The following is a 13,278-nucleotide window of genomic DNA, read 5'->3' as shown; positions in this document are numbered from 1 at the left end:
TAAAAAAAGATGAAAATAATATAGAACAACAAAAGACAACCACTGAATTACATGCATATAATTATATGCTGCTTACTTGGGACTGACATACATCACATGTATATAGAATGCTTTTTAATAAAAGTTAAAATAAAATATATTTTGGAATAAATTTATGTTTTCTGTAAAAAGTAATACATAAAATCATAAAAATTCCAAACTCTGACAAAATTTCAAATGAAAAGTCCCTAGTCATATCTCACAAAGCTTGAGAAAAATATTTAATACAAACAAAATCTCTGTAAGTTACAGTAGGAAAGAAGAACATTTTTGTGAAGGATTTCAATGAAAAATAATAAATAGACATTACTTAACCTATGATAAATAAAGGATATATCATATATCAACATACATCGGGAATAAATATTAATAAAATTTTAAAGATTTTTTTCAGCAAATATATTGAAGTCCAATGGACAATAGTTCTAGTTGATTTGATTGCTTTCCCTCAGAACAGACTGTTCACTTACATACAAAAACTGACATCTTGTAATGTGATTAACTTGACAGGTGTTAGTGATAATGTTAAGATGTGATGTCATCAATATAACCATGGCATTGTAGACACCTCACATTCCTTTTCAATGTACTCAAAAATATCATATCTAACTTAATTGACATCAATATAGTAATAAAAATCATTGAGTTTAACAAATACTTCAAAATCAGAATAAAATTATTAATATATTTGATTATAGTTCATTGACGATTTTAAGTTTATCATCTAAGACCACCAGTTTTCTTTGTATGAGATTATAATGAATCATATAATGCCAACCTGGAGTGGATTGAAATGTCTTCACTGGTTTATACTGTTTCCCATCAGATGACACATGTTGTACAGATCCATCCTCACACCCCACATACAGACTGCCATCTTGTAGTGTAATCATACTTCTGGGATATGATGGTAATGTTAGGGTGTGATGTCTGTCATCAGTATAACTGTACCAGTAAAGCTTGTTGTTGTTGTTGTTGTAGTAGTTTTCACTGTAGAATATTCTGTCACCAGAACCATGTAACTTGTCCGGACTACAGTCGGTCTGTATTATCTGTACCACCTCTCCTGTCTGATGATCTATGATCTGTAGTCTGTTGTCACCACCTACAACTAACTTGTTGTTTATACTTGTAATGCGACTCCTATAACAACTTATTCCAGATGGTGATATTGATTTAAGTTTGAGTTTATTGTTTATGTCATACATCTCTATACACTGACTATCATACAGTATAACAGCTACTGTAGAGTTGTTGACTGCTGTAACACACCATGGGTAACCCTGTACAGGTATACTGTATGCCTGTGATCCATCTGTATTACAGATCAGTAGTCTACTCTGCCAAGGTAAACACATCACCAGTCTACCATCATCCATCATCACTATATCTGTTATATCACTACTCCAGTCACCACCAAATACTGATGTCAGGTCTGTCTGATGATGTAGTGTGAAGATAGACTGACCTAGTTTGTAGGGTTTTATGCTCTCTTTGACTTGTTTTACTGCAATATAGGTATGATACTACATTTTGTGTAAATAAAAGAAACATTTTTTTTTAATATGAATAAATAACTCGACTAAAAACACCAATAGTAGGTGATAATTCAGTTGTGTACTATGAACATAAGAGTAGCCTTACATAAAAAAAAAATGATTGTATAATTTTTTCCTACCATTTATATATTTTTTAGATTAATTAAATTTTGATAATGGTAAAGTAGAAAGAAAAATTTATCTTTGACCCTTTTTAATTATAAAATTAGTGATATTCTTTTTCGAATGGAAATAAATTAAACGAGTGTCGATTTTGTAGCTTAATCATATCAATTACTTGTACTTTATAAACATCACTATACATATTTTTTTTTTTTATTTCTTTCTTTAGTAAATTTCTTATTATAGTGTGTTTTATTTTTGATATGTTCAATTTATGTGCTAATCAATCAAATTATGACTAAACCAAAAATGTCCCAAATGTAACTGTATTCCTTGATTCAAATGGTTATTATTTAAACAGCTCTCTAGTTCAATAGGTGATAAACAGATAACATGTTAATTTCATAATCCACTTATATACTTTAGCAACCAGACTATTTGAATAAATATACAGGAAAATGTATATACATATGTCACTATACTTTCACAGTAAGACACTTTTAAGGAGTATTTCATTTATTGCCGTTGTTGGATTGCTATTTGATTAAATTCTATCCATATCTAAGGATCTAGAATTGGGTGGACAGAATAGAAAATATAGGCCCCAAAAATAATGGAAAAGGGTAATTGAGCACAAAAGAATAAAAAAAAAGATATTTGTGGTTCAAAAGTATAAAAAATTAACTGCCAAAAAAATTATGACAAAAAAATAATCGTATGATAATTTTCTCAAGAATTTTAACAAATAAGTGTTATCTTTGAGAATTGAAAAAATAGAAATTTAGGACCTCTCCATTCAGGTGACCATCATATCAATATTGCATATACATTGGAGATAATTGTCCATAAAACATAGAAATTAGAATAAATACCTTGTGATTGACACTTGTCTATAGCACATTGACATGTTATTCCTCTTTTTGCATAGTATAACAATTCCTGTGGATAGTAAAAAGGAAATAAATGAGTGTGCTATAAACAGTTTCATATATAAAAAAAAACTAGGAGTAATTCCCCGACTAAAAAAACATGGGGGGAATCCTCTGTTTATTTACTTAATTAGTGAAAAAGTATCATGTTTTTTGGATTTCATTGAAAAATTAGTTAATTTGCTTTCCATTAAAACAGGTTGAATGATTGAAATTATTTTTTAAAACTATATAAGATCATGTAGATAATATGTTTTAAGGGGAGACAACACTGTAAGTGTAAACATCCTGTTTTTTGGCAGTGAAAATTGAAAATTTATTTTCAATCACAAAGCAAGAGAGCATACACTGAAACAGGATTTTTGTGAAAGGCAAGGTAAAAACCTATAAATTACATACAATTTTGATTATTTAAAATGTGCATGGATCATGTCTTAATGGGTGTGCACATGACCTGATTTCAGTTTTTATGCCCCACCTACGATAGTAGAAGCGCGTTATGTTTTACTTTCCTACATTTTGGCTTATATCTCTGAAACCAAAGCATGTAAAACAAGTGAGGTAAAAGGGGTAAAATTGTTTATCAGGTCGGGATCTAACTGCCCAGAAATATTCAGATGAATCGCAGAACCCGTTGTTGGGTTGCTGCCCCTGAATTGGTAATTTTAAGGAAATTTTGCTGTTTTTGGTTATTATCTTGAATATTATAATTATGATAGAGATAAACTGTACAAACAATAATGTACATTAAAGTAAGATCTACAAATAAAGTCAACATGACCAAAAAGGTCAATTGACAGAGCTCCAGATAAGAATTCACAAATTGGGGTTTTTACCCACCATTTTTATACGACCGCAAAATTTGAAAAAAATTTAGTCATGTATTGCTATCACGTTGGCGTCGTCGTCTGCATCGTCGTCTGCATCGTCGTCATTGGAATACTTTTAGTTTTCGCACTCTATCTATAGTAAAAGTGAATAGAAATCTATGAAATTTTAACACAAGGTTAATGACCACAAAAGGAAGGTTGGGATTGATTTAAGGAGTTTTGATCCCATCATTTTAGGAATTAGGTTCCAAAAAGGGCCCAAATAAGCATTTTCTTGGTTTTGGCACAATAACTTTAGTTAAAGTGCACAGAAATCTATGAAATTTTGACACAAGGTTTATGACCACAAAAGGAAGGTTGGGATCGCTTTTTGGAGTTTTGGTTTCAACAGTTTAGGAATAAGGGGCCAAAAAAGGGCCCAAATAAGCATTATTTTTGGTTTTGGCACAATAACTTTAGTTTAAGTGAATAGAAATCAATGAAAATTAACCACAAGGTTTATGACCACAAAAGGAAGGTTGGTTTTGATTTTGGGAGTTGCGGTCCCAACAGTTTAGGAACAAGGGGCCAAAAAGGGGCCCAAATAAGCATTTTTCTTGGTTTTCGCACCATAACTTTAGTATAAGTAAATAGAAATCTATGAAATTTTAACACAAGTTTTATGACCATAAAAGAAAGGTTGGTATTGATTTTAGAGTTTTGGTCCAAACAGTTTAGGAATAAGGGTCCCAAAGGGTCCAAAATTAAACTTTTGTTTGATTTCATAAAAAATGGAAAATTGGGGTTCTTTTATATGCTGAATCTAACTGTGTATGTAGATTTTTAATTTTTGGTCCCGTTTTCAAATTGGTCTACATTAAAGTCCAAAGGGGCCATAATTAAACTAAGTCTGATTTTAACAAAAAATATATTTTTGGGCTTCCTTGATCAAATCAGGATCCAAAATTATTATATTGAGTATTGTGCAATAGCAAGAAATTTTCAATTGCACAGTATTCAGCAATAGCAAGAAATTTTCAATTTCACAGTATTGTGCAGTAGCAAAAAATCTTCAATTGCACAGTATTGTGCACTAGAAAATATTTTCAAATGCACAGTATTGCGCAATAGCAAGAAATATCTAATTGTACAATATTGCGCAATAGCACAAAATTTTAAATTGGAGTTATCTTTCTTTGTCCAGAATAGTAGTTGAATCAACTTAAATCATTGTTTTATACAACATACAATGTATATTCACTTTTACTACCAACTGTTAAATTTAAACAATCTTTACCATTCAGTGATAACAAGCACTTTTTTACATTTTAATATTTTATGATGTATTTAAATGAGTAGTTATTGTTACCATTAGACTCCATTAGAAATTTGAATTGAGATCGGTTTTGGAATAAGGAAAAGGAGAATGTGAAAAAAAAAATGGGGGGGGGGGGGGAAGGGTGTTCAAATTTTCTCATTTCAGATTTCATAAATTTCTTCAAACATTTTTATGCCCCACTTACGATAGTAGAGGGGCATTATGTTTTCAGGTCTGTGAGTCCGTGAGTCCGTCCGTCTGTCTGTTCATCCCTCTGTCCCGCTTCAGGTTAAAGTTTTTGGTCAAGGTAGTTTTTGATGAAGTTGAAGTCCAATCAACTTCAAACTTAGTACACATGTTCCCTATGATATGATCTTTCTAATTTTAATTACAAATCAGAGTTTTTATCCCAATGTCACGGTCCACTGAACATAGAAAATGAAAGTGTGAGTGAGGCATTCGTGTTCTGAAACACATTCTTGTTTTCAGAGGATTAATATTCAACAGTATAGTGAATTGCTCAAAGGCAAAACAAAAATTTGAAGTTCGTTAGACTACATTCATTCTGTGTCAGAAACCTATGCTGTGTCAACTATTTAATCACAACCCTTCAGGGTTCAACCTCTGTGGTCGTATAAAGCTGCGCCCTGCGGAGTATCTGGTTATAATTATGCTTTGGTTTTTGATTAACTGCCTACAGCGCTTACGGCGCTTTGATTTAATCGCATTATCAATTCCAATTCACCCCTCATGTTAATATCAAATTGTTTTTTTCAACACCAAGCCCCCGAATGTATTGGGTTTTTCATCAACACAATATTGAATATTTAGGCAATATCAACCCCAGATTTTTTTCCATCTTAAATATGTTTCTTTCTTTGTTGCTGTTTTTTTGGGTTAAGGGTTATGGTTATTTGCTAGCTGTTTTATTTGGTTTATTCACTGAGGACCAATTGTAGGTATAATTTGTGTGCCATTTCAAACCTTCTGCCAGCTTTGTATTTTCTCACAAAAACGGATATGTGTATTCCCAGGCACTCGTCTTATACCTTTATATAATAAATTCTGAGACCAGTGCATGTGTGTGTATTCATTAATTAACCGTAAAATGAGAAAAAAAATTGTATATAAACTCTAGTTATACTTGAATGATTTTGCTTGTTTCAATTTACATAAATCTTGGTTTAGTTATCTTTTATTAGAAGTTGAACTTTTGGTTTCTGATGCTTTATCATGTCATAATTGATTTGGCCTTTCACTTTTTCCAACTGATTTCGTTTTTGACGAAAACCCGTATTTATTAGCAATGTTCTCGTTAAGGTACACACACACGCCAATGCGTTTGATGGACGCTTCATAAAAACACTAGCTGTGTCTTGTTATCATCATAACTTTCCCTCAGATTAAGCCTTTTAAAAAGAAGCGCAGAAAACATGCTTCATTCAATATTTTTACTGGACATTCACTTTCGTTTTAATTCAATGTATGTTATGATAAATCCCAAGCAATACGAAAAAAAAAAATGAATACATGACACACACTAATTGGATAAACGCCGAGAAGATCTATATGTTTTCCAAAAAAGGTGTACCTATTGAGAAATGGAAAACTCTTAACAGGGACCTATTCAGCTACTTGATGCAGGGATCTATTTGTAGAATGAAAGGAAATTTCCAATTATAAATATTACAAAAATAGATTTACGCGACGACTGTTAAAAGATTTGGGTAAATAACGCAAACAGTAGCCAATAAAAGGGTTGAAAACTCATGGTTTTGGCATGTACTTGGGTTTCCTTTGAATTAATTGGGTTATTAAACCCTGCAATGGGCAGTTGCATTGGGTTGTTTGATAATTGTATTGGGTGATCACGCAAATATGCAGCTTATCTGGAGCTCTGAATTGACCACTTTAGGAGTAATTGCCCTTTATAGTCAATTTTTAACAACTTTGAGTGTTTGTTTTTTTTATCTTTTACAAGAACTTTTCCTCCGAAACTACTAATGTAAATTTAACCAAACTTGTCCACAATTATCATTAGGGTATGTAGTTTTTAAAATATGTCTGATGATCCCGCCCTTGAATGAAGATGGTGGACATGGTTAAAATAAGTACATAGGGTAAAATGCAGTTTATGGCTAGTATCACAGAAAGGAAAGATTTAAAGCAAATCTGAAGAGGATAAATTTGTTTGTTGGGTCAAAGTCTATTTTCCCTGAAATTATTTGACTAATCAGGCAACCCCTTGTTGGGTTGCTGCCCAGGAATTAGTTATAATCAGAAAAATTTCCAGCTATTGGTTATTATCATGAATTTTATTACAGATCTAGATAGTAATTAACTGTAAACAGCAATAATGTACCGCAAAGTAAGACCTACAAATAAGTTAAAATGATCAGAATGGTCAATTGACCACTTAAGTAGTTATTGCCCTTTATATTAAATTTTTAAAAAAATCATTTATTTTTGTGAATTTTTGTAAATTTTAACAAAATATTTTCCACTGGCCAAGTTCATTATAGATAGAGATGGCCCAAAGGGCCAATGATCTTGTCCCATCAATTGGCGTCCGTCGTCATTAACTTTTACAAAAATCTTCTCTTCTGAACCTACTAGGCCAAATTTTACCAAACTTGGCCACAATCAGCATTGGGGTACCGTATCTAGTTAAAAAGATATGTCCAGTGACCCAGCCAACTAACCAAGATGGCTGTCATGGCTTAAAATAGAACATAGGGGTAAAATATAGATTTTGACTTAAAACATTTAGAGCAAATCTGATGTGAAGTAAACTTGTATATCAGGTCAAGATCTATCTTCCCTGAAATTATCAGCTGAATCGGACAACGGGATGTTGGGTTGCTGCCTCTGAATTGGTAATTTTAAGGAAATTTTGCTGTTTTTGGTTATTATCTTGAATATATAATACATACAGATACACTGTTAACAGCAATAATGTTCAGCAAAGTAAGATCTACAAATAAGTCAAATTCCCAAAATGGTCAGTTGACCCCTAAAGGAGTGATTGCCCTTTATAGTCAATTTTTAACAATTTTCATTAATTTGGTAATTTTTTTGAAATTTTCACAAAATGTATTCCTCTGCATCTAAAGGGCCAAGTTTATTATAGATAGAGAAAAATTGTACGTAGCAAGAATGTTCAGTAAAGTAAGCTCTACAAACATCACACACTTTTGTGATGACTCAATCTGTGTCCTTTGTATAATATGCCCATAGACAAAGGTAAGAGACACAGGCTCTTTAGAGCCTCTAGTTTCTTAAAATGCCCTGTACCAAGTCATGAAAATGGCCATTGTTATATTTTAGTTTGTATCTGTGTGTATTTCTATTGTGTGGTAGTTCTCTTATATTTGATATATTTTTTTACACCAATGAGTTTTTTTATGAAGGATGATTGATTTGCATAGTATAGAATATAAAAACAAAAGTTAGTCATGAAGCAGGTAATCAGACAACAAATATAACAAAAAGAAAGAAGGAAAAAAGTAATTTCAAAATTTTTTTCTTTAACAATTTACCTCCACGGTAGCTTGTAATCCCATTACTGCTGTATTAGTTCCTGTGACAGTCTGGTCTATTCTATTTACAGCAGTTTCATTTCTCTGAACTGTTCTTCCTATTGCATTGGTGGTGGTGTCAATTCTTTGAATGGTTTCATCAACTCTTTGAATTGATGCACCAATCTAAAATTAGTTAAATGTGACATTTTTATCAGATGAAATTGATGAATGATTAATGAATTTAATTGGCAAAAGGAAATTATCCTTTTGCTGTCACTGGGTATGCTAGGTGTCACTCATACATACATATAGCCTGTTGTTCGGTGTAAGCCAAGGCTCCATGTTGAAGGCTGTACATTGACCTATAATGGTTTACTTTTTTTTTAATTGTTACTTGGATGGAGAGTTGTCTCATTGGCATTCACACCACATCGTCCTATATCTATGTTCTTGAAGAATCTTGCATGTTACATATGTCCATATAAATTACAGTCTTACAATGAAAACTTTTCATTGCGCTGCAGGTTAATTATCACATTTTGATTAGTTAAAAACTGTCATGTGGTCATGACCCCCTTTGGATCAGTAGATTTCATAGGGGGGGGTCACATCTACAATTAATGGTGACGTCATCTATTTATGTTGTTGCATGCTATAAATTCTTTATACAGTTCACACAACTGAAGCCCTACAAATTCATAGAGATTTAGTAAAATCCATAGGGAACCTGATCATCGGCCTCATCCCCTTTAGATTTTACTAACCCTCTAGTTTCGGTTGCAATTAGGTAACTATCCATGGAATCAATACTATACAACCATAAAACATCCATCAATATGAAAACCCATATAAAATGTCATTACAAACAATAGGATACCATTTAATTGACAGAAAATTTAATGGCTAAATTTATATGTATAACAGTACAATTTTTGAAAACCAGATATGAAAGACATAAACTAAGGACAACCACTAGGCTACAAAAAATGTAGTATAAATGCCAATGAGACAACTATCCATCCAAGTCTCAATGTATAAAAAGTAAACAATCATAGAACAAAGTATGTCCTTCAACACAAAGCCTTAGTTCATACGAAACAACCAGCTATAAAGGACCCCATATTGATAAGGGTAAAACAATTCAAGTAGGAAAACCTTGGAACAGTCTTATCTATATAAAGAAGAGGCTCACATGAGCTTGAATCAATCACCTGTATTTCAGAGGAGAAGATTTGCAAACTTGATGAACAAATTGTGTAAAATTGTCTTAAAAGGGCAATAACTCCTTCAAGGGTCAATTGACAATTTTGGTCATATTAACTCTTTTGTAGATCTTACTTTGCTGGACATTATCATGATTATTGTTGTTTACAGTTTATATATATCTATAATATTATTCAAGATAATAACAAAAAACTGCAAAATTTCCTTAAAAATTGAACAACTTTAACCCATGTCAGATTTGCTCTAATAGCTTTAGTTTTTGTGATTTAAAGCTGCATTTTACCCCTATGTTCTATTTTTAGCCATGGCAGCAATGTTTGTCAATGGATCAAAACTTTGGATACAATTTATAAACTAGAAACCCTAAGGAACATTTAGTTAAAGTTTGAATGTATTTGGCCCAGTAGTTTCAGAGGAGAAGATTTTTGAAATAGTTTACGATGACGACAGAAGACGATGGACGCCAAGTGATGGCATATTAGCTCACATGGGACCCTTCTGGCCCTGTTGACCTAAAAAAAAAAAGGAGAATTGAGAAACACTTATGAACCACATCAACAAATGAGAAGGACTGAAAAAAGGTGCCAGCTATCAGATGCATATAAACATGATAAATGCAGCAGGTTTAAGGGTTTTAAAGGCGAAGTGAAAATAATTTGATATACAATATAACATTCTCCACAATACACAGAACATTGTCATGGGAATGTTGTGTGACATCTGGTTCATGTGGTTTTCATTTGATTGAAATCTATACTTTTCTACCATATAGTGATTTGTAGAGTTTTTCATATCCTGAATTATAAATTCGCCTGAGGGCTCTGTAGTCAGTAGTGCATCATCATTTATATGAAAAGACACATTTTTAGATAAGAGCATCTAATTAAGAAATAATTCTTTCATGCCATGCTCTATGCTCATTTTAACATGGGTAGGCATTATATTTGTTAATATCTTAATACCGAGCGTTAGCGAGGTATTAAATGTTTACAAATATAATGCCTACCCATGTTAAAATGAGCATAGAGCATGGCATGATAGAATTATTTCGATTCTAATAGGAATGTTTTGAACTTTTGTACTTCGAAGCGGACCTATAGTAGACGCTCGAAATGTCGCCATTTTGATTTGATGAACAAAAACCCTATAGAAAAATCAACAGTTTATTAATAAAAAAGAACAGAAACAATTAAACTTACTTTTAGAATGTTTTTATTTTATTTCCTAGCGAGCAACACCAACACAAATGTTCATTTTGATGTCTGTCGTTGTTCAAAATTCATCTGACGTTGTCGTTTCAATTGTGACGTCAATCACGTGCAGCCCATGTTCTATTCAAATTAGAACATGGCTTTGTACCCAAAGCTAAAGAAGCACGTCATATTAGAATAATAGAAGATGATGACAAAAAAATATGATACCTTTTACTTTTATTGAGGAAATGTTTTCAAAACTTACCTCGTCAAGTTTTTGGTGAATATCTAGTAGTATAGCATTATATTTATGACAGAGTGCTTCATCTAGAGGTCTGTTCTCTATCCTTATTAAGTGGTCTTCCTTGTTTTGATCAAGCTGTAAAACATAAGCTGTCAGGTCTGGCCACACTGATTTGTAGTCATCAGCTGTTATTGCACCTTCAGTGTTGTGACTCAGAAAATTATTTTTCATCTGTCGTAAGTTCTGAATAGTGTTATATTCATTTGATGTCAGGTTACAACAGTTAAGTAAGATTATGCAGGACAAGCTGATGTCAGGGTCATTAAGCTGAACAGGATTAGCTGTGTATTTACAATGACAGTTGTGGCGACATAGACCTGTTGTCTTACTGTACAGGACGCCCCACTGTCTGTAGTTCAGTGGAAGGGATCCAATATGTACACAGTTATTTTTATCGTTACAACACCAAACATTGTTATGTCTTAGATGGAATAGGATATGTTTGATCTGTGGGTTATTGAGGTAATTCTGTAAAGTGCCAAAGGCACGGAATGTTTGGTCATCCTTTATACGTTGTTGTAGTATTGGTGTGACAACTTCTATGATGACAGATCCCACCACAAAGTAACGTCTACGGTCCTCTCTGTCCATCCTGGAAATGTGTAAACTTGTCATCAGTATACGTGTTATAAGTTATTTCATGTTTTTTCAACAGAACCTTTTAAGATTTTTATAATTTTTTTTTTTTATATAGACCAATCTTTCTCAATCAGTTGCATTTTCAAACCAGAGTTGAAATAAATTTGTCCCAATCCTTATCAGACACAAAATTAATCTAGGACAAGGCAAAGGATCATCATATGAAGTTTAAAAAGTTGATGGATACAAAAAAGAAACTACTTGAACATTTTCATTGATGTTGGCCTTTTTTTTTAAGAACTTTTGCCAATACAATTGATGTATATTTCATGGTAATGTTTTGTATGGTCAATAAACCATTGATACCATCTGGTTGAAATACCAGTCACTCAAAAGGCAGAATTATCACTAATGTACCAAAGGCAAAGGGGGATAAAACAAGACAGTTCATTAAAAACTGTATTGACCTTTGATATCTTATAAACATGGTTCTTAAGTTTTAATACAGCTAGAACAAATCAAGTTTGTCTTATCCTTATCAATTCTAACTATGATATAACAAGTATTATAATTTCTGGAATATATATTGGTGGAAATACTAGATTAATATATTTAACAGGCAGTGACCTACCTGGTATGGTCCTATGACCTAAGTGTTTTGAAAAGTTATTTTGACTTCATTTCTAATACTCAATTTTGGTTGCTAAAATTTCAGTATTTTGTATAAATTTATTCCTTTTGACATTGTTTTTTTTTTGTGGTCTTAGTATTTCTTGCTGTTATTTTTACTGGTCTCTCATTGAACATCGATCATTGTAAGACCATGGCATTGTATATCCAATACAGACCTATTTATGATACTTAATATTATGTAAAGTCTTCTCAGTAAATATATGATTACATAATAAGGGATAAAAGTTTTTGTTCAAAATTAATACTCTATATGACAAATTATTATATATTATATTTATGAACCACCATTTTGGAAGATAAATGTGTGTGTATAATCAAAAGAAACATTTATAAGAACAAATACAGGCTTACAAAACATTATAAACTTATAAGATTAATACTGCTCATCATCGACACATTTGAAGATAAAGTCTTCACCATTACTTTACAGTTAATTTGATGAAAAATGTGTTTACCTTATTTGTATGAAAAGTGAAAGTAAATCTTCAATTGAAAATTGTAAGGAATGTTTTGTAGATAGTTAACTACATGAAGACATAAAGTCTTGAAAGATAAATTTTATATATTGAAATCACGTTTCGTTTACCTGATTTATCCAGTTATTTGGTTGAGCAGTAAATTCTAAACAATGCAATTAAATGGAAATCCCCTTTTCTATAAAAAGTAACATTACATACCTAACAAATATAATATATGTTAAGAAAGACAACTCTTAATGATATAGCACTTCATAAAAGTACAAACCAGTACAGAATATACAAGTAAGATCTAGAGATTGTACCTAATTATGGGTTATCATATATTCACATATTAAAGTAAACTCACAGTATATATCTGCTTTGATAGTTTGTATTTGATAAATTACTAAAAAAAATATTTTAAACGGAAACAATTTATAATTGGAATGTGTGTCAAATTGAGATAAATCGTTATGCTATATATGTTACAGTGAATTTGTATAATCAGTGATTATGTAGAATCCCTGAAATTTTCAGGGATTATGTAGAA

The 13,278-nt window shown here is 31.8% G+C and overlaps 1 protein-coding gene across 1 annotated transcript; it reads right to left on the bottom strand.

Annotated features, from left to right (window-relative positions):
* Nucleotides 1-731: 731 nt before the first annotated feature.
* Nucleotides 732-12,915, bottom strand: LOC134697451 (uncharacterized). The gene is made up of 5 exons (XM_063559728.1): nt 12,857-12,915; nt 10,960-11,590; nt 8,296-8,460; nt 2,573-2,639; nt 732-1,546 (listed from the first exon to the last, which is right to left on the bottom strand). The coding sequence occupies exons 2-5, from the start codon at nt 11,587-11,589 to the stop codon at nt 732-734; spliced, it is 1,677 nt and encodes a 558-aa protein (XP_063415798.1). The 5' UTR covers nt 11,590; nt 12,857-12,915.
* Nucleotides 12,916-13,278: the final 363 nt, after the last annotated feature.

This window comes from Mytilus trossulus, chromosome 14 (genome assembly GCF_036588685.1).
Source record: "Mytilus trossulus isolate FHL-02 chromosome 14, PNRI_Mtr1.1.1.hap1, whole genome shotgun sequence".
Lineage (NCBI taxonomy): Eukaryota > Metazoa > Mollusca > Bivalvia > Mytilida > Mytilidae > Mytilus > Mytilus trossulus.
The sequence above is the reverse complement of the archived record's forward strand: the minus strand, read 5'-3'. Positions and strand labels throughout refer to the sequence as shown.

What these genes read in the sequence shown, in the direction of transcription:
- LOC134697451 (XM_063559728.1), bottom strand. Translation starts at nt 11,589, where the DNA reads ATGGACAGAGAGGACCGTAGACGTTACTTTGTGGTGGGATCTGTCATC. An exon ending in TTCACCAAAAACTTGACGAG is followed by an intron (nt 8,461 to 10,959) that starts GTAAGTTTTGAA and finishes AACTAATTTTAG; the next exon opens with ATTGGTGCATCAATTCAAAG. An exon ending in AGACAAGTGTCAATCACAAG is followed by an intron (nt 1,547 to 2,572) that starts GTATTTATTCTA and finishes CCTATATTGCAG; the next exon opens with TAAAACAAGTCAAAGAGAGC.